We start from the raw sequence: 21,537 nt of genomic DNA, 5'->3' as shown, positions 1-21,537 counted from the left end.
TGCTTTTGATAAAAGCATGTACAGCAGTATGTGAAACCCATTTATTTTTGTGATTTTCCAAAGTTTAAACCATAATGTCTTGGTCTCACCTGAGAATGGCAGTTTCGGATTAATAAGATTTAATTAGGATTAGTACAATTTAATTAAATTAGTGATATGTGTAACGTAATCATTGGCTGACCAAGGTGTGAAACTGAACAATACCTGACCAAATCAAGGGCTGACCAAAGTGTGAAAGTGAACCATGTCCTACAAACTGAGTGCTCTGCCAGTGTCTTGGGTAAACTATTCCCGACCAATTCACCTTCCCCCGCTGTTAAATTTGTAATTGTGTATTTTTTCATGAACGTGTGAACTTTTTTGTTCAGAATAGTCACTGTTTTTTCAGACATGAAAATCTTTTCCCACTAAATAATTGGATTAAATTGCCCTTTTTTCCAAAAATAGTTTTATGGTTTCCCATATGTCTTGCATTGCTGACCTAACATCTTGCATTGTTCATGCTTCTGTGGTGGAAGCAAAGCTGAACTTTGGGATCCTGAAAAACACAGCAAAACCTGCTTTTTGTAAGCAGCTTCTTTATTACCAAGATATCATGTTTTGCCTGCAGAAAAAATGCAGCAAAAACACAAATAGAGGATTTGGGAATGTTTAGCTTGCAAAAGAGAAGACTGAGAGGAGCCACATTTGCACAAAGAAAGACTAAAGCAATGGGATGAAACTGGATGGGAGAAGATACAGATTAGATATTCAAAAACTTTTTGACAGTGAGGGTGATCAATGAGTGGAACAGGCGGCCACGAGAGGTGGTGAGTTCTCCTTCAATGGAAGTCTTCAAACAGAGGCTGGACAGACATTTGTCTGAGATGGTTTAGTGAATCCTGCATTGAGGAGGGGGTTGGACACTATGACCCTGGAGGTCCCTTTCAACTCTAACATTCTATGATTCTATGATTGCCTTACAGTCCTAGTCTTTTTTGTCTATATGGAGTTGCCATTCAAAGAACCACTCATTGTCAGCTTGCAATACCAAAACGGTTGTACACTTAAAGCAAAACTTCAGCGGGTTTTCTTATTGTAGTGCTGGAGTGGTGCTTCTAATGTAAGGTCCCTGACCCTACTGCTGACTCTCACTTACATGCTAATGTATCTCACCCTGCATGGACATTCTAGCTGGTGTGTCACCAACCCTCGAGATGCATCTGTCACAGGTTTACCACAATAGAGAGGGATCAGAATACCACAGCATCTGATTTCACGTACTCATGCACTGATTAGAAGCACTTCACCATTGCATTAAATGGTGCAGGTTTCTGTTAGCAGTGCAGGGATTAAACTGTTCAGTTGAGAGCTTCTGGAGATTTCCAGCTTTGATGGTCTCAGCTGTTCAATATTGGCCACTCCCCTCTGCTATATACTCTCCTCTGGCAATCAAGATTGCCAGTGTTGGTTTTATATTGGTTCTGGAGTAGCAGGTGTTGGTTGTTTGAGGAGGCGTTTGGAGTGTTATTCTAAGACTGTTGCTTGGTGAATAGTCTGTGCGCTGATCCTCATCTCCTATTTGAGTTTTCCTTCCTATACTTCCTGGTGTGCCTTTATGTTTGTGAGTGCATATTTGTATGATTGGTATTTTCATTTATCCTTGTACGTTTTCCCTTGTGAATCTAGTTTGTGTAATCTTCTACACAACTATTCCACACTTCCCTAGATGGGGGAGAGGACAGTTTATGGCTGATTTAGGAGCTCAGCAAGGTACATTGTCCCAGCGTCTTCACCATTAGAATTAATCCAGGGAGCAAGGATAGCTAGGGCGCCCCTAGCTCTAGGGATAGGGAAGGAACCCCTAGCCCCGGGATATCAGACTGTTATGATCTGCAACAAGTACTAAGGAAAGATAGGGGAAAGCTGTCCCTACAGTAAGACTAAGCTGAATCCCTACGATGTAGCGGGCTGTCTGTTCCTAGCTAACAGACCTGCCTTAGTCCTCGGCTAGTCTGAACGAAGACCTATAGCATAAGGGGAGGGGTCCCTAAAAGAACTAAGGACTGGGACAAAAAATGGGACACCTACTGAACAGAGAAGTTGTTGCAGAACACAAAAAGACAAACTGACAAAAAGGTACTAGAGGTCCCAGAAGGACCAAGCGAACTGACAGAGAAAGGCACCGAAGCACCTGGCTAGAGAAACAGTCAAACACTGAAGTCCAGGACAGCCAAAAGGGCGGAGCTGGAATATAAAGGCAGATGGTCACTTGACCGCAAGACACAAGATGGAAAAAGAAACAAACAGGAGGGTTCTAACACAGACAACAGAGCCGTTACATCATCAGTGTGCTATACTGTTCCTGTAGGACCCATAGAAGTACTGTAAATGGAGAGCCATGCCATGGTCCCTAGAAAATACAACTTCTGAATTTGGTAGTCACCACTTCACCTCCTGATGTATGAGTTCCAGAACTGGATTTACTATAAATTTCTGTGATGTGAAAACCTGTCTCCTACCTCGGGATTCTTAGCACCTTTGTGACTGAAATTAGATAATTTAGTTACTCACAAATGGTATAGTTGGTACTGGTAAACATTAATACCATTACTAATAGATCTAACATTACCTATAAATGTAAACAATCTAAGATATATTACCACGGACAGCGGAAATTTCCAAATCAAGTCTGATATATTAGAATTTTGATTCAAACAATGACTACAAGAAAATAGTTTTCACTTACAAGATACTTGTTTTGCAGGGATTGCCCGTGTAAATGTAGAAGAATCCATCACGGCCATTCTGAGCAGTATTCTGAACTACTTATCCGATACCTTAATTCAGTCGCTTGAAACAATTTTCATCATTGTCATTGATGAAAAAGTTTACAAGAAATATCTAGAGGTTTTTCAAGCCAAAAGCACAGAGTTACAGGTATCTTATTTTAATCTTTAACCAAGATTGAAGACTTATAATATATAGAGCTGTCATCAAAAGTTTCTATGCTACACTCCGATATATAGAGAGGACAACTTTGGGCAACTTTCTACATTGGTCTTCCACCATGTTGTAGCACATTCTGTGATTTTGGTGGACACCTGGGGTCATGACATAATCTGGCAGAAAGATTAATCCAATTCCCATACATAGCAACCAATGGAATTTACAATCGGCGTGGTTTTTATCACATATTTGGAGAAGGGTAAGAATCCGAGCTACCAGCTGTGCCGCATACAGCAACACAAGGTCATTCACCTGCTCTGCTAGTGGGGGGAGCACCAGCATACAGAAAAAAAAGTGATAGGAGGTCCATAAGTGTCACAGAGGTTGAACCTTAACCAATCACAAAGTCATGGCATACCCTTGCAAAAAATGGAAATACTAATTGAAATAAGACTCATTTAATACAAGGGCAGCAAGTGAGACAAGTAGACAGGTTATTGTGGGCTTTTCTTCTCAAATAATTTCCCTTCAGTAATATACCGCTACTACCCTCATGGTGGTCCTAATGACATAGTAGGATTTTTTATAGTCTTTTAAATGCGCAAAGTGGTCACATGTTAAAGAAGTTGTCCACTACTTTATTTCCACCCTCAATGTATCCCCCCGGGGCCCCTAAGACTTATTGTTGCTGATAATGCATGTGAGCGGCGCTATCGGTGGCCCCTCACAGGCATCACGTGACCCCACGCTGACATCACAAGTGAGGCGTGACTCAGCGCTGGGGTCCCCGCGGTGGCTGCTGGGTTGTGGGCGGGGTTACCCCCCGCGTCACACCCAGCATCCACCGTGCGCTTTCCCAATGAATGGGGAGAGGCAGAGAGCACAGTGGATGCTGGGTGTGACGCGGGGGGTAACCCCACCCACAGCCTGGCATCCACCGTGGAACCAGGAAGATCGTGAACCCCCTGCTGCTGCCAGCACTTGTCGTGACATCAGTGGATGTCAGAGCCGGCTGCAGCCGTGGGTCACATGATGCCTGTGAGCGGCCAGTGAAAGCGCCGCTCACAGGCATTATCAGCAACAGAAGGTATTTACAAGAAGTCTTAGGGACCCCGGGGGGATACATGAGGGGGGGATATAAAATAGTGGACAACCCCTTTAATCCATGTCCTGCAACAGTTGATGTTGATGAGAACTTAGGTTCAATTTGAAAGGAAGAAACGTCATCTGGACTTTAAGTACAGTACAGACCAAAAGTTTGGACACACCTTCTCATTTAAAGATTTCTCTGTATTTTCATGACTATGAGAATTGTACATTCACTCTGAAGGCATCAAAACTATGAATTAACACGTGGAATTATATACTTAACAAAAAAGTGTGAAACAACTGAAAATATGTCTTATATTCTAGGTTCTTCAAAGCAGCCACCTTTTGCTTTGATGACTGCTTTGCACACTCTTGGCATTCTCTTGATGAGCTTCAAGAGGTAGTCACCGGAAATGGTCTTCCAACAATCTTGAAGGAGTTCCCAGAGATGCATAGCACTTGTTGGCCCTTTTGCCTTCACTCTGCGGTCCAGCTCACCCCAAACCATCTCGATTGGGTTCAGGTCTGCTGACTATGGAGGCCAGGTCACCTGGCGTAGCACCCCATCACTCTCCTTCTTGGTCAAATAGCCCTTACACAGCCTGGAGGTGTGTTTGGGGTCATTGTCCTGTTGAAAAATAAATGATGGTCCAACTAAAAGCAAACCGGATGGAATAGCATGCCGCTGCAAGATGCTTTGGTAGCCATGCTGGTTCAGTATGCCTTCAATTTTGAATAAATCCCCAACAGTGTCACTAGCAAAGCACCCCCACACCATCACACCTTCTCATCCATGCTTCACGGTGGGAGCCAGGCATGTAGAGTCCATCCGTTCACCTTTTCTGCGTCGCACAAAGACACGGTGGTTGGAACCAAAGATCTCAAATTTGGACTCATCAGACCAAAGCACAGATTTCCACTGGTCTAATGTCCATTCCTTGTGTTCTTTAGCCCGAACAAGTCTCTTCTGCTTGTTGCCTGTCCTTAGCAGTGGTTTCCTAGCAGCTATTTTACCATGAAGGCCTGCTGCACAAAGTCTCCTCTTAACAGTTGTTGAAGAGATGTGTCTGCTGCTAGAACTCTGTGTGGCATTGACCTGGTCTCTAATCTGAGCTGCTGTTAACCTGCGATTTCTGAGGCTGGTGACTCGGATAAACTTATCCTCAGAGTCCTGGGGCGGTCCTCATGTGAGCCAGTTTCTCTGTAGCGCTTGATGGTTTTTGCAACTGCACTTGGGGACACTTTCAAAGTTTGCACAATTTTTCGGACTGACTGACCTTCATTTCTTAAAGTAATGATGGCCACTCGTTTTTCTTTACTTAGCTGCTTTTTTCTTTCCATAATACAAATTCTAACAGTCTGTTCAGTAGGACTATCCGCTGTGTATTCACCTGACTTCTGCACAACACAACTGATGGTCCCAACCCCATTTATAAGGCAAGAAATCCCACTTATTAAACCTGACAGGGCACACCTGTGAAGTGAAAACCATTTCCGGTGACTACCTCTTGAAGCTCATCCAGAGAATGCCAAGAGTGTGCAAAGCCGTCATCAAAGCAAAAGGTGGCTACTTTGAAGAACCTAGAATATAAGACATATTTTCAGTTGTTTCACACTTTTTTGTTAAGTATATAATTCCACATGTGTTAATTCATAGTTTTGATGCCTTCAGTGTGAATGTACAATTTTCATAGTCATGAAAATACAGAAATTTCTTTAAATGAGAAGGTGTGTCCAAACTTTTGGTCTGTACTGTATATGAACTATTTTGGTTTTCTCAATATTTGCTCTTTTCCATCAACATTAGCCGAGCTGGAGGCCTTTACTTTGTTTCACATCATTTTTCTATTTTCTCTTAAGGCACTCCAAAGGGAAGAATTGATAGTGTCAGCAATTCTTCAAACAGGTATGATGTGGTGATTTCTCCTTTTTTCTCTAACAAAGTTTATATAACATGGATCTTAACTTAAAGGGGTTGTCCCCTTTCAGAAACGTTTTTCCTATAAGCTAAAATAGTAGTAAAACCCTGTTCTTTACTCCCCCTGGGTTCAGAGCGGAGTCTTCACAGCTGCTTCCAACGTCTGTTATTTTCTGTAGCGCTGACATTACATTGACAAGGCGAGAGCCGATAAGTGAGCTCCGCGGCTCATGCCGTCTACATCGGTAGAACTGCTGAGCTCATTTACTCGCTGCAGCAAAGTCGATGTGTTGTCAGTGCGGCAGACAATTACAGACACTGGAAGCAGCGGTGGAGACTTGGTGTGATGGACCCAGAGATGGTGAGTAATGGACAGCGCCCTCCAGAGTCTTCTATTAGTATATATTCATGTGGCAAGGAATTGTGTGGGAAGGAATAATTACCTCCACAATCTACTGCAACAGTAAACATACCAATGAAGGAACCCATGTGGTTTTTAAGTGACGTCTAGAGTTGTGCCTACTTGTACAACTCTTGCAGGTGAGTGTGAATCAAGCATGCATCTTTCTTGGCACCTGTATACACTTACTACGCTTAGATTGCGCTTTTTGTTTTTTTCCCTATTACTTTATCCTTTCCACATATTTAGTGTTTTTGGCATTAATGATCATACAACATGGGGAAAAATTCATGACTAGGTATAGGTGAGTAATGGGCAACCAACAGAATCGACATCGACAGTCATGACATGCACACTGCTAATTGGGTGTAATTGACTCATTTAATGAAAGAGGGTGTTCTAATTAATAGCAATGCTGAGTTAAATTAGTGAGATCATTTATTCTGTGAAGAAATACCTGTCAATTATGGCCCTTATTTAAAGAAGGAACAAATGTTGTATCCGCTGGTTTTAGTTCTTGCTCAGTGAGTAAAATCGGTCGTTTCAGACATTGTACTGAAGGAGAAAGAACTTTGATCAAGAAGTTGATTGTGGAGTGCAGAAAGTAATTGGCTGCTCAGCTAATAAGAGTTCCAGTTCTTCAAAATGGCAAACAAAACCCGAAACACGTGGTAGGAAGAGAAATACTACCTTACACATAGATACTAAAATAACAATTTGAAGAATATTCAAGATATAATCCCATGTCAATCATTGTGCCCTGTTTGGCGGGGGATTATACAGATATACTGTGTACAGCTGTAACCGGACACTTTTGCAGCAAGCAGAAGTGAGGGGGCTGAGGGACAGTGAGTGACAAAACCCCCCCACCCTCAGCTGTGGAGCTGCCACAGGAAGACCCCCTGTGGACTCCAGCCATGCGGCTCCCTTTGTGTCAGATACCATAATTCAATACCGAGTTATGGAAATACTATATGTCCCAGTTATTCATAACCTAGATTTTCAAGTTCCCAAGAGAATGGGGAATGTCACCCTGGCTTCCAACCCTGTCTAGAGCGTGGGGATGGAGAGATACATGGCACAGCCTTTCGGAAACCCCTAAGGCCACGCGTAGCAGGGGCCCGGCTGGATCTGATGACACCAGAACCGGCTCCCTTGGACCATCCATTAAGGAAGTATAACCCATTTTAATTTTTAGCGTTTGTAGCTGAGAGACCAGGGGTGGAGATTTAGGTCCAGCCAGGGGTCAGTAAGGGGAGTGACCCAGAGAGGTTAAAAGCTCCCGCAGCTATAGCCCGGTGTCTTTTTCCTGGGAGGTCACGATGACACATCGTGTGGAAGAAGTCCCTGCAACAAAGGGGACCACAAGCCTCCTATATGGCAAGCCAGGCCTTTCACCTGACTGGTAACTGACTCTTAATATCTGCATACTCTTGTACCACTACTATTGTGTTTGCATCTCTGACCATTATGTATGTATAACCCTTATGTATACAGTGTATTGTCTAGTGTGCCCTTAAGACGATCAAATATATAATTTAACCCTGGGCTGCTCTTTTATCTCAATCTACAAACCCAAACATCCGTTGTTCGGTCCAACGAACACTCTAACGGGCTGCTTTCTGGCCCGATATAATCCCCCAGTCGTAGCGGGAATTATATCTAATAGAAACTGATGGCAGCTCTACCAGGCCGACAAGGTTCTGCTTCACTGGGGCTAGTGAAGGGGCCTCTCAGCCTGTCAGGGGTGTGAGCGAGTGTGGTGCTACGTCAGTGACTGAGTGGGCCACCTCTTCTCACTCCCGGTGTCTTCCTGTACCCGTGTGGACAGGGGGTGTCTGTGTAGAACTGTACCAATCTGACCTTATGCGTCCCCGAGGGGATGCGGAACGTCACGTTGATGTAAACGGCAGATCAGTATCACGTGCTCCGTCTGACGTAACTGTGACATCAGGCGGGTGGCGAGGTGTGGATCCTTCACAAGTGGTGGCAGCGGTGGGATTTTGTGGGATCTCTCTGGTGCCATTCTTTACAAACAAAAATGGCAAAGAAACATCCCATAATCAGCTCCAGGGAGATTAAAGAAGACCTTGGGTTACCTGTGAGACCTGAAGCCATCAGAAGATGTCTACGTGAAGCCAAACTATTTGCAAAAAACCCTCGTAAAGTACCATTGCTGAAAAAAACATGGTGCAAAGGTTACAGTTTGCCAAAGAACACATGGACTGGCCTAAAGAGAAGTGGCACATCATTCTATGGATAGAGGAGAACAAGATTGGTCTTATTGGGTCTGAAAGTTGCAGACAGTTTGTGAGATGACCCATAAACACTGAATTTAAGCCACGGTAAACTGACTGTAAAACATGCAGGTGCAAGCATAATGGTTTGGGGATGTTTCTCGTACTATGTTGTGTCCATTTTTTGCATACTAGGCACCATGGATCAGTTTGAATATATCAAAATACTGGAAGAGGTCATGTTGCCTTATGCTGAAGAAGAAATGCACTTGAAATGGATGTTTCAGCAGGACAATGACCCCATACACACCAGCAAGTGGGCAACCTCCTGGTTAGTGTTGAGCCACCCCCGTAGTGTTCGGGTTCGGTTCGGTTCGTCGAACACCGGGATGTTCGTGGAACTGTTCGTCGAACACCTTAGAACACCGTTAAAACCAATGGCAGGCAAACAAAAACCCATAGAAACACATAGAAAACACCTTCAAAGGTGTCCAAAAGCTGACAAACTGCTCAGAAGACACTCTCTTTAAAAAAAACGGCCGGCAATTCAGCAGCGGCATACACCGGTACCCGACAATTTAGAACAGAAAGAATAAAGCATTACACATAGATTAGATAGATAGAAACATGTCAGTCACATATATAATAAGTACAGTGACAGTGTTTCTTACTGTACTTGTCATTTAGTGTTAAAGGATTTATTAAAAAAACATAATAGTGTTTTCATGCACCGTCTCTTTAAAAAAAGCCGGCCGGCAATTCAGCATCGGTACCCGAAAATTTATAACAGAAAGAATAGAGCATCACACATAGATTAGATACATAGAAACATGTCAGTCACATATATAAGAAGTACAGTGATAGTGTTGATTACTATACTTGTCATTTAGTGTTAAAATAAAGGATTTATTAAAAAAAAAAATTGGCGTGGGGTTCCCCGTAATTTTAGTCTCTAGCGGAGGTTAAGCAGACGGCTGGGGCAGATGTTTGAAGCCTGGGAAGGGGGTAATACCCACGGAGCTTCCCAGGCTACTAATATCAGCCCCCAGCTGAATACCTAGCCTTTACTAGCTATTAAAATGGGGGACCCCCCAAAAAATGATGTGGGGTCCCCCCTATTTTAATAGCTAGCAAAGGCTAGGCAGATAGCTGGGGGCTGATATTAATAGCCCAGGAAGGGTGCCATGAATATTGGCCCCCTCCCAGGCTAGAAACACCAGCCGTCAGCCGCCCCAGAAATGGCGCATCCATAGGATGCGCCAATTCTGGCACTTAGCCTCGCTCTTCCCACTGCCCTGTAGCGGTGGCAGTGGGGTAATAGGGCTGGGGTTGATGTCAGCTTATAATGCCAGCTGACGTCAAGCCCAGGTTAGTAATGGAGAGACATCTATAAGACACCCCCATTACTAACCCCATAGTCAAAGTTAAAAAAAAAACACAAACACCCAGAATAAAGTCCTTTAATTGAAATAAACACACAATTCTTTATTGTTCTAAATTAAACCATACTTACCATCACGCCCATTCCAGCTGAAGCCAATGTCTTCAGCAATAAAAGTAAAATAATAAAGCAACATCATCCTTACCTTTCCATGGTTCCCACGACAGCTTCAGCTCTGCTACATTCACATGACAGGCTGGATCACAGCCGAAAGCTGCCATCCAGCTTGTCATGCCGCAGACACTGAGAAGCGCAGGCATGCTTGTACTCCTCAGTGTCTCGCTGTGACGGCATAAAGATGAGCCGAGGTCATGTCCAATGAACTCAGCTCACCTCATGCATGTCACTGACAGCGTGGGATTATTCTCTTGCGCTTGCAGTCAATGTGAGAGAATTCTCCTGCTGAAGCGCTGAGCGCATGAGAATTTTCCCACGCTGTCAGTGACGTGCATGAGGTGAGCTCATGTCCAATGAACTCAGCTCACCTCAAGCACGTCACTGACAGCGTGGGAGAATTCTCCTGCGCTCAGCGCTTGAGCAGGAGAATTCTCCCACGCTGGGATGGCATTGAGATGACAGGCTGGATCACAGCTGAGCACTGCCATCCAGCTTGTCAACCTTCAGAGACACTGCAAAGCGCAAAGAATTTTCCCACGCTGTCAGTGATGTGCATGAGGTGAGCCGAGTTCATTGGACATGACCTCGGCTCATCTGGATGCCGTCACAGCGAGACACTGAGGAGCACAAGCATGCCTGCGCTTCTCAGTGTCTGTGGCGTGGCAAGCAGGATGGCAGCTTTCGGCTGCGATCCAGCCTGTCATGTCAATGTAGCAGAGTTGAAGCTGTCGTGGGAACCATGGAAAGGTAAGGATGAGGTTGCTTTATTATTTTACTTTTATTGCAGGAGATCGTTGGCTTCAGCTGGAATGGGCGTGATGGTAAGTATGGTTTAATTTAGAACATTAAAAAATTGTGTGTTTATTTCAATTAAAGGACTTTATTCTGGGTGTTGTGTTTTTTTAAATACTTTACTAGAAATTCATGGCGGTCATGTCTAATATTGGCGTGACCCCATGAATTTCGGGCTTAGGGCCAGCTGATAATGCCTAGCTGGCCCTAACCCCTTTATTACCCAGTGAGCCACCGCACCAGGGCCCTGGATGAGTTGGGTACAGCGCCAGAAGATGGCGCTTCTATGAACGCGCCATTTTCTGGGGTGGCTGCGGACTGCAATTTGCAGCGGGGGGGGCAGAAAGCTTGGGCCTCCCTGCGCTGCGGATTCCAGCCCCCAGCTGCCTAGATATACCTGGCTGGACACAAAAATAGGAACGGGCTGCCCCCAACCACCAGATGCCTATTTGTACCTGGCCGGACACAACAATATAGGTAACCCTTTTTTTTTTATTATTATTATTTCCTGAATTTCATGAAATAATTTTAAAAAAAATACGTGGGGCTTCGCCCTATTTTTGTGTCCAGCCAGGTACAGCAGGCAGGAACGGGCTGCCCCCAACCACCAGCTGCCTATTTGTACCTGACCGGACACAACACGCTGGGATGGCATTGAGATGACAGGCTGGATGGCAGCTGAGCGCAGGCAATTCTCCCACGCTGTCAGTGACGTGCATGAGGTGAGCTGAGTTCATTGGACATGAGCTCACCTCAATCACGTCACTGACAGCGTGGGAAAATTCTCCTGCTCTCAGCGCTTCAGCAGGAGAATTCTCCCACGCTGGGATGGCATTGAGATGACAGGCTGGATGGCAGCGGAGCGCTGCCATCCAGCATGCCATCCTTCATAGACACTGAAGAGCGCAGCAATTCTCCCACGCTGTCAGTGACATGCATGAGGTGAGCTGAGTTCATTGGACATGACCTCGGCTCATCTTTATGCCGTCACAGCGAGACACTGAGGAGCACAAGCAAGCCTGCGCTTCTCAGTGTCTGCGGCATGGCAAGCTGGATGGCAGCTTTCGGCTGCGATCCAGCCTGTCATGTGAATGTAGCAGAGCTGAAGCTGTCGTGGGAACTATGGAAAGGTACGGATGATGTTGCTTTATTATTTTACTTTTATTGCAGAAGACATTGGCTTCAGCTGGAATGGGCGTGATGGTAAGTATGGTTTAATTTAGAACAATAAAGAATTGTGTGTTTATTTTAATTTAAGGACTTTATTCTGGGTGTTTGTGTTTTTTTTTTTAACTTTGACTATGGGGTTAGTAATGGGGGTGTCTTATAGACACCTCTCCATTACTAACCTGGGCTTGATGTCAGCTGGCATTATAAGCTGACATCAACCCCAGCCCTATTACCACACTGCCACCGCTACTGGGAAGAGCGAGGCTAAGTGCCAGAATTGGCGCATCCTATGGATGTGCCTTTTCTGGGGCGGCTGACGGCTGGTGTTTCTAGCCTGGGAGGGGGCCAATATTCATGGCACCCTTTCCTGGGCTATTAATATCAGCCCCCAGCTGTCTGCCTAGCCTTTGCTAGCTATTAAAATAGGGGGGACCCCATGTCATTTTTTGGGGGGTCCCCCATTTTAATAGCTAGTAAAGGCTAGGTTTTCAGCTGGGGGCTGATATTAGTAGCCTGGGAAGTTCCATGGGTATTACCCCCTTCCCAGGCTTCAAACATCAGCCCCAGCCGTCTGCTTAACCTCCGCTAGAGACTAAAATTACGGGGAACCCCACGCCAATTTTTTTTTTAATAAATCCTTTATTTTAACACTAAATGACAAGTACAGTAATCAACACTATCACTGTACTTATTATATATGTGACTGACATGTTTCTATGTATCTAATCTATGTGTGATACTCTCTTCTTTCTGTTATAAATTGTCGGGTACCGATGCTGAATTGCCGGCCAGCTTTTTTAAAGAGACGGTGCATGAAAACACTAAGATTTTTTTAAATAAATCCTTTACAGTAAATGACAATTACAGTAACCAACACTGTCACTGTACTTCTTATATATGTGACTGACATGTTTCTATCTATCTAATCTATGTGTGATGCTTTATTCTTTCTGTTCTAAATTGTCGGGTAGCGTTGTATGCCACTGCTGAATTGCCGGCTTTTCGTGTTTCACTGTGAGCACTGTTCCCATCGATTTGGGCAACCACTGTAATGCCACAACCACCATGGCTGTGGCATTACAGTGAGTGGCAGACAATCCCTGCATGATTGGTGCTCTAAATAGCGCCAGACATGCAGGACACGCTTTTGGTGCACGAACAGTTATCGAACATAACCTCGAACAGCCGAATTTTTTGCAAATCGTTCGCGTTCGTCGAACGACTCGAACACCGCCCAAAACAGCTCGAATTTGAGATTGGCGAACAGTTCTAATCGAACACCGCTCATCTCTACTCCTGGTTCCAGACCAACAAGATTGATTTATGAAGTGGCCAGCCCAACCCCCAGACCTTATTCTGATTTGAGAATTTGTGGAGTGACATAAAAAATGCTGTTTTTGATAAAAAAAACTAAGAATGCAAAAGAACTGTGGAATGTACCTCAGTCAGTTTGGGCTGGAATATCTGTTCCCAGGTGTCAGATGTTAGTTGACTCTATGCCATACAGATGTAAAGCAGTTATCAGAAATAAAGGTTATATAAGTAAATATTAGTTCAGTGACTAACAGAAAGGCTAAGCTGGAAACAAATTTCAGTTTATTCTGTAAATATTCCAGTTGTAAATGTAAATGCAGACATTACCATTATTTTGAGCAGCCTATTATTCCTTTTTCTTCATTTTAAGTTTAAAAATTGATATTTTGTTAATGTTTTCATTTGGAATCCAATGTGCAGAGCTCCCCATGGAAATAAATGCCATTATGAGGATTGAGCTTTTTCTCAGTTGTTTTAAACACGCTGCTATTATTTTTCACATAACTGTAGTTGGCAATTGCTGATCTATTATAATGTTCACTTTAATCTGTGATTAACAATTGGGGAATTCCATAAAATTTAATTCCAGCTCATTCTTTTTCACTACAGTAACAATTCTGCATCCAATAACCTGGACCAACATGGAGAAAAGTGAATTTGAGGTCGTAATACTTAAGGAGACGTCACACGAATACAAAGAAGTCAAAGATAAATTCTTCAAAACGATATCTGAAAAAGAATATAAAATTAAGGAGGTTATTGCTCACTATTTTATACTTAAACCGATTATATACTGAATAGGCTGATGGGCGAGCGAGCTCGGTTAACTCTTTCACCGAGCATGCTCGGGTGCTGCCCGAGTATTTTCGGCGTGCTCGACAACTATGTTCGAGCCACCGCGGCTGCATGTGTCACGGCTGTTAGACAGCTGCAACACATGCAGGGTTTGCCTGTTAGACAGCCGCGACACATGCAGGGATTGCCTAACAGCCGCAACACATGCAGCCGTGGCTGCTCGAACATAGTTGTCGAGCACGCCGAAAATACTCGGGCAGCACCCAAATGTGATCGGTGAAAGGGTTGACCAAGCACTAATACTGAGCCATCAGGTTCAGGCTTCTAGATAAAAAGTGAACCCTCTGTGTCACTTACACATGATTTAAAATATCTGTGCCTATGGTTGAGCACCAAGCAGCTTATGTGCATCTGGCCCTTTTATTAAAAGCTAATTACTAGGATTAGTGTTCATAGTCCCAAATGTCCTGGATTAAGCGGGACTGTCCTGATTTGAGGGTTCAGTCCCGCTGTCCCGGTTGGTCAAGTTTTGTCCTGACTTCCCCACTAACTTCTCTCACATTAGTTAAAGAAACAATTATTTTGTTGTGATTTGGTCTTCTTCAGGAATTAATTACATGACCTCTAACATTGCAAACAGCAGCTAAAGCTATGAGCCAAAGGATACACTGATCAGTATGAGAGAATTTGGTAAACTTGAAACTGCAGTGCAGACTCTGAACCCACAGGCAAATTACACTAGTACATAGAGATACATCTATACATAGCAGTGTATTTCTATTTACCTGTATTCTAGAGGTTAAGAAAGTCAGATTTTTTTGTTGTTATAAAACTACTAAAAAATAATGAAAAACAATTACAAAAATACTATTTTCTCTTCTTTGTGAGCATCCCACGGGAATCAATCCCACAACCTACATCATTGTAGGCAGAAGCTAAAGATATGAGCCACAGCCACCAGTGACATCGTTAGTAGAGCTTTTTTATACTTGAAGCTGCATTTGCAGGCTTTGACTCCACATTCAAATTATACTGGTACATAGAAATACACTGCTATGTACAGATGTATATCTATGTTCCTGTATCAGGGGCGCACATAGAAATCATGGGGCCCCATAGCAGAAGCTATAATTGGGCCTCCTACCCCCCACAAAAAAATAAATAAATATTTGTCTGTGTTACGGAAGAGCGTATCTCACAACTTTTCAGCCTTTACATAGCAATTTTCCTCCTGCTGAAGTCCTAGATTTCTCTTTCATTGTCCCCATAAAGTATTATGCCAACAAAAGTGCCCCCCAAACATAGTATGATACCCCCATGGTGAATTCCACCACATTAGCCTCCACATACACAGTATAATGACCCTATTGTACCCCACTTCAACTCCCAAGGCAAAGTATGGTGACCCAAACACAGTATTATCCCCCAACTATGACTCCCACACAGCTCTCCATACAGTATAATGGGCCTACCTACAGTATAATGACCCCACACTGTATAATGGCCTGCACTAGCCCTCCAAACTGTATAATGGCCCCCACACAAACCTTCAAACTGTATAATTGTTTTCATTCAGTATAATGGCCCCCCACATAGCCCTCTTAATATTATAATGGCCCCACATAGCCTTCCATATAGTATAATATGCCACCCATAATCCTCCATATAGTATAATGCGCCCCCCATAATCCTCCTTATTAGTATATTGCACTTCCCATGGTCCTCCATAGAATATAATGCACTCCCCATAAGCAGCCATACAGTATAATGCACCCCATAGTCCTCCATACAGTATAATGCACTCCCCATAGTGCTCCATAGAATATAATGCACTCCCCGTTGTCAGCCATACAGTATAATGGACTGCACATAGTCCTCCATATAGTATAATGCACCCAATAGTCCTCCATACAGTATAATGCACTCCCCACAGTGCTCCATAGAATATAATGCCCTCCCCATAGTCCTCAATACAGTATAATGCACTTTCCGTAGTCCTCAATACAGTATAATGCACTCCCCAATACAGTATAATGCACTCCCCATAGTCTTCAATACAGTATAATGTACTCCCCATAGTCCTCCATACAGTATAATGCACTCCCAATAATCCTCCATACAGTATAATGCACTCCCCATAGTTCTCAATAAGATATAATGTACTCCCCATAGTCCTCCATACAGTATAATGCACTCCCAAAATCCTCCATACAGTATAATGCACTCCCCATGGTCCTCCATACTGTATAATGCACTCCCCATAGTCCTCAATACAGTATAATGCACTCCCCATAGTCCTCCATACAGTATAATGCACTCCCCATAGTCCTCCATACAGTATAATGCACGCCCCATAGTCATCCATACAGTATAATGCACTCCCCATAGTCATTCATAAAATAGAATGCACTCCCCATAGTCCTCCATACAGTATAATGCACTTCCCATAGTCGTCCAGAAAATAGAATGCACTTCCCATAGTCCTCCATATAATAGAATGCACTCCCCATAGTACTCCACACAGTATAATGCACTCCCCATAGTCCTCCATACAGTATATTACACACCCCATAGGGTAAAATGCATTCCCCATATAGTATAATGCATCCCACAGTTCTGCAATATTATGGGCGCCACATAATCACTGATTTTAAAATAAATACTCACCTCTCCTCCTCGTTCCCCCGCTGCTTTGGGGCACCCCCCCAGCTCATGGGCCCCATAGCAGTGGCGTGGCCTGCTGCCATTGGCAGTACGCCACTGACCTGTATTCTACAGGGAAAATAAGAGTTTTTTTTATTTTCTTCCTATAAAATTACTAAAAAATAATTAAAAAAAACCTATTACAATAATATACAGTACAGACCAAAAGTTTGGACACACCTTCTCATTTAAAGATTTTTCTGTATTTTCATGACTATGAAAATTGTACATTCACACTGAAGGCATCAAAACTATGAATTAACACATGTGGAATTATATACTTAACAAAAAAGTGTGAAACAACTGAAAATATGTCTTATAGTCTAGGTTCTTCAAAGTAGCCACCTTTTGCTTTGATGACTGCTTTGCACACTCTTGGCATTCTCTTGATGAGCTTCAAGAGGTAGTCACCGGAAATGGTCTTCCAGCAATCTTGAAGGAGTTCCCAGAGATGCTTAGCACTTGTTGGCCCTTTTGCCTTCACTCTGTGGTCCAACTCACCCCAAACCATCTCGATTGGGTTCAGGTCTGGTGACTGTGGAGGCCAGGTCATCTGGCGTAGCACCCCATCACTCTCCTCCTTGGTCAAATAGCCCTTACACAGCCTGGAGGAGTGTTTGGGGTCATTGTCCTGTTGAAAAATAAATGATGATCCAACTAAACGCAAACCGGATGGAATAGCATGCTGCTGCAAGATGCTGTGGTAGCCATGCTGGTTCAGTATGCCTTTAATTTTGAACAAATCCCCAACAGTGTCACCAGCAAAGCACCCCCACACCATCACACCTCCTCCTCCATGCTTCACGGTGGGAACCAGGCATGTAGAGTCCATCCGTTCACCTTTTCTGCGTTGCACAAAGACACGGTGGTTGGAACCAAAGATCTCAAATTTGGACTCATCAGACCAAAGCAGAGATTTCCACTGGTCTAATGTCCATTCCTTGTGTTCTTTAGCCCAAACACGTCTCTTCTGCTTGTTGCCTGTCCTTAGCAGTGGTTTCCTAGCAGCTATTTTTACCATGAAGGCCTGCTGCACAAAGTCTCCTCTTAACAGTTGTTGTAGAGATGTGTCTGCTGCTAGAACTCTGTGTGGCATTGACCTGGTCTCTAATCTGAGCTGCTGTTAACCTGCGATTTCTGAGGCTGGTGACTCGGATAAACTTATCCTCAGAAGCAGAGGTGACTCTTGGTCTTCCTTTCCTGGTGCGGTCCTCATGTGAGCCAGTTTCTTTGTAGCGCTTGATGGTTTTTGCAACTGCACTTGGGGACACTTTCAAAGTTTTCCCAATTTTTCGCACTGACTGACCTTCATTTCTTAAAGTAATGATGGCCACTCATTTTTCTTTACTTAGTTGCTTTTTTCTTGCCATAATACAAATTTTAACAGCCTATTCAGTAGGACTATCAGCTGTGTATCCACCAGACTTCTGCCCAACACAACTGATGGTCCCAACCCCATTTATAAGGCAAAAAATCCCACTTATTAGACGTGACAGGGCACACCTGTGAAGTGAAAACCACTTCCGGTGACTACCTCTTGAAGCTCATCAAGAGAATGCCAAGAGTGTGCAAAGCAGTCATCAAAGCAAAAGGTGGCTACTTTGAAGAACCCAGAATATAAGACATATTTTCAGTTGTTTCACACTTTTTTGTTAAGTATATAATTCCACATGTGTTAATTCATAGTTTTGATGCCTTCAGTGTGAATGTACAATTTTCATAGTCAAGAAAATACAGAAAAATCTTTAAATGAGAAGGTGTGTCCAAACTTTTGGTCTGTACTGTATGTATAATCTTTTATGCATTTTCCCCCTTTATTTGATGCATTTTTGGTGCAGATGTGAAGCAGTGGTTTCAACTTTCTTTTAATAGTACAGATAAGCTTTGATGCTGCACTTAAAAATGCAACTGAGCTTTTTTTTTTAACATGTCTTTTTTTAAGCTCCACATAGAAGCCTATAGAGACAAAAGCACCAAAACCAAACAGTACAGCAGGTCCCAACTAGAGATGAGCATAACACACAGATGACGTCACGCCAGCCTTGGCAAATCAAAAGCCGCACGGGGGACGCCGAAAGGAAAGAGATTCGCGGTTCTCCCACCCAGTCACCAGGTTGCACTGACCAGGACGCTGGGCCAGAGATCCGTGAATTGATTCGCTCATCCTATAGTCCCAACCGTCGCAAATACAGCGGGACAGTCCCGGATTTGGGTCTATGCCTTGCAGTCATGGGCATCTGATGAATTTCCCTCACTGCTACTGTCCCTCCTTCCTAATGCCAGGGTGTGGCTTGGGGGTGATCAAAATTTGCCCCTTTTTTTCTGTTCTTCAAAAATTGTGAGGTATGCCAATGCCTCTTCTGATTAGAAGGCCTGGTGTGATGTCATCGTTGCTGCGTGACATCATCAGCGCTGTAGGTGGCTGACTGCTCATTTCAATAGCTAAGCTAGCCGCACCATGGAAAATTTATTGCTATTCTCCATGAAGGTTGTAGAAATTATAAAAAAAAAAAAATGCAAAAATTAATCTCCACAGTTGCATCTGTCCATCGATGTTCAACGTCCTAGCCCTGTCTGTGTCTTCCTTGTCACAAATTAATTTTTGCAATTGGGTTTCATTAAAAATGTTGCCCAGTTTGCCTTGTAGTGCAACATAAGCGCTATCTCTATTACTGGTACCAGAATGGTTTAACTAAGAATCCGTCAGTGAGCTCTTACTGAGTTTCTAACTCTTAGTTGAGGGGAACGCCGAAGAATGAAAAGTAGAAATAATCTTTCCAATCAAGATAAGCTCACTGACGGATTCTGAGTTAACCCATTCTGGAGACAGCAATAGACAGTGCGACATAGAGGATGTAGAACGTAAACGTGGGAAGAAAATTTTATTGAAACGTAATTGCAAGCATGACTTTAGCTAATACATGCATATAAGTAACAATAAAAACCTTAAGGTGTCTGTATCTTAAATATCTCTTGTCTTTCCATATCTAGAAGGGAACAGATACCTTTTAAAATTATTAAACATTTTCCATACTGAAAAATCCTTAACAGGAGATGCTAAAATACAAAACAAACAGAAAACCCCCTTTTTATCTTCTAGATCAAACGTATTCAGAATGTAAAATCCTGGCAGTGTTTCACCATTAACAAGCATAACGTGAATAAAAAAAATCCTGCCCAGAAAAATATAAGGCGCCTGTATCACGGCACACATCCTAATGCAATTGGTAACATTAACCGTGATGGATTCAACCGAGTCTACTGTGGTAAAAATGGTAAGTGACCAGGCAGTGGGTCTATGGCAAATGTACAAATCTTCTTTAGCATTCTGTCAGCACTACAGGTGCAGGAACTTCCCTTCTTTTACTTTGTAGCCCAAAGATTGTGTTTGTCTTTGTCCAATGAATTGATTGCCCTGAAAAGCAACTTGCCTCTCTGGTATGCCTGTATGCAGTTGACAAACAGAGCAGAAACCGAGAAACAAAATCAAGTCCTGTCCCCCCACTCAATGTGTAGATTGACAAAGATCCACCCCCACTTCCTGTAGAGTGAGAGACCCACTTCCTGTAGAGTGAGAGACCTGCCCCCCCACTTCCTGTAGAGTGAGAGACCCACTTCCTGTAGAGTGAGAGACCTGCCCCCCCACTTCCTGTAGAGTGAGAGACCCACTTCCTGTAGAGTGAGAGACCTGCCCCCCCACTTCCTGTAGAGTGAGAGACCCACTTCCTGTAGAGTGAGAGACCTGCCCCCCCACTTCCTGTAGAGTGAGAGACCCGCTCCCATTTTTTTCAATCCATTTCGTCTCGGCGTCTCTTATGCTAGAGATGGATTACACAGTGAAAAGCAAGTTGCACAGAGAAGAGACATCTAGTGGCCAACTCTAAGTATTTTTTTTTTATAAGTAATACAACACAATTTTTAAGAAAGTGATTGGCAGATTGTTTATTCATCACATTATCTATCAAGTGATCAAGGTTTCTGAAAATACAGGAAGCAGACTATACAAGTATGATGGAGCTTACCTTAAAGGGAATCTGTCAGCAGGATTTAAACCGCTCCCCCTCAAAAAAAAACTATGTATATGCACATGTAGCTCTTTCAATGACAAGTCCAGCAATACCTTTACATGGCCGATCCGTTCCGCTGTCACTGAGAAATCAGCGTTTGAATTTATATGCAAATGAGGCTGAATTCAGGACTATGGTAGATCTGAAGCCTCTGTCACTCCAGCTCTATTCCTTGCCCAGTGCCGCCTCTTCATGCTTGACTGACAGCCTGTATGCTGGGTGACTTGAGGCAAAAGAACCATCAGGCAAACAGGAGGCTGTGATGCTGGGCGGGGAATAGAGCTGGAGTGACAGAGGCTTCAGAGCTACAAATAGAACTTAGTTTGTATATCAATTCAAACACTGAACTCCATAATGGAGGAACAGGCTGGTCATATTAAGGTATTGCTGGACACGTTCTTGAAAGTCCAGCAATAGTTTTTTGGGTGTGAAGTCAATATTTCTTGTTCTATATAGAACAAGTGTGTCCATACATTACTGGACGACCTACTTCTTTTCATGGGTTAATATCCAATTGGATCATCAGCTGATCCCACCAAAATTGGTAGTTTTTGACTGATGCTTTT

The 21,537-nt window shown here is 43.4% G+C and overlaps 1 protein-coding gene across 2 annotated transcripts in view; it reads left to right on the top strand.

The window, feature by feature from the left end:
• Positions 1-21,537, top strand: part of LOC141160887 (protein mono-ADP-ribosyltransferase PARP15-like) — a 108,834-nt gene that overhangs the window by 84,960 nt on the left and 2,337 nt on the right. For both annotated transcript variants that reach the window (XM_073645691.1, XM_073645690.1), the window contains 4 exons: positions 2,747-2,919; positions 5,878-5,923; positions 14,016-14,161; positions 20,005-20,179. In XM_073645691.1, the coding sequence (XP_073501792.1) occupies positions 2,747-2,919; positions 5,878-5,923; positions 14,016-14,161; positions 20,005-20,179 (540 nt within the window). The remainder of the gene's footprint in view (positions 1-2,746; positions 2,920-5,877; positions 5,924-14,015; positions 14,162-20,004; positions 20,180-21,537) is intronic.

Source organism: Phyllobates terribilis, unplaced genomic scaffold (assembly GCF_046119375.1).
Source record: "Phyllobates terribilis strain yellow unplaced genomic scaffold, ASM4611937v1 Scaffold_9__5_contigs__length_417890890, whole genome shotgun sequence".
NCBI classification, from domain to species: domain Eukaryota; kingdom Metazoa; phylum Chordata; class Amphibia; order Anura; family Dendrobatidae; genus Phyllobates; species Phyllobates terribilis.
This window is presented reverse-complemented; position numbering and strand designations above follow the sequence as displayed.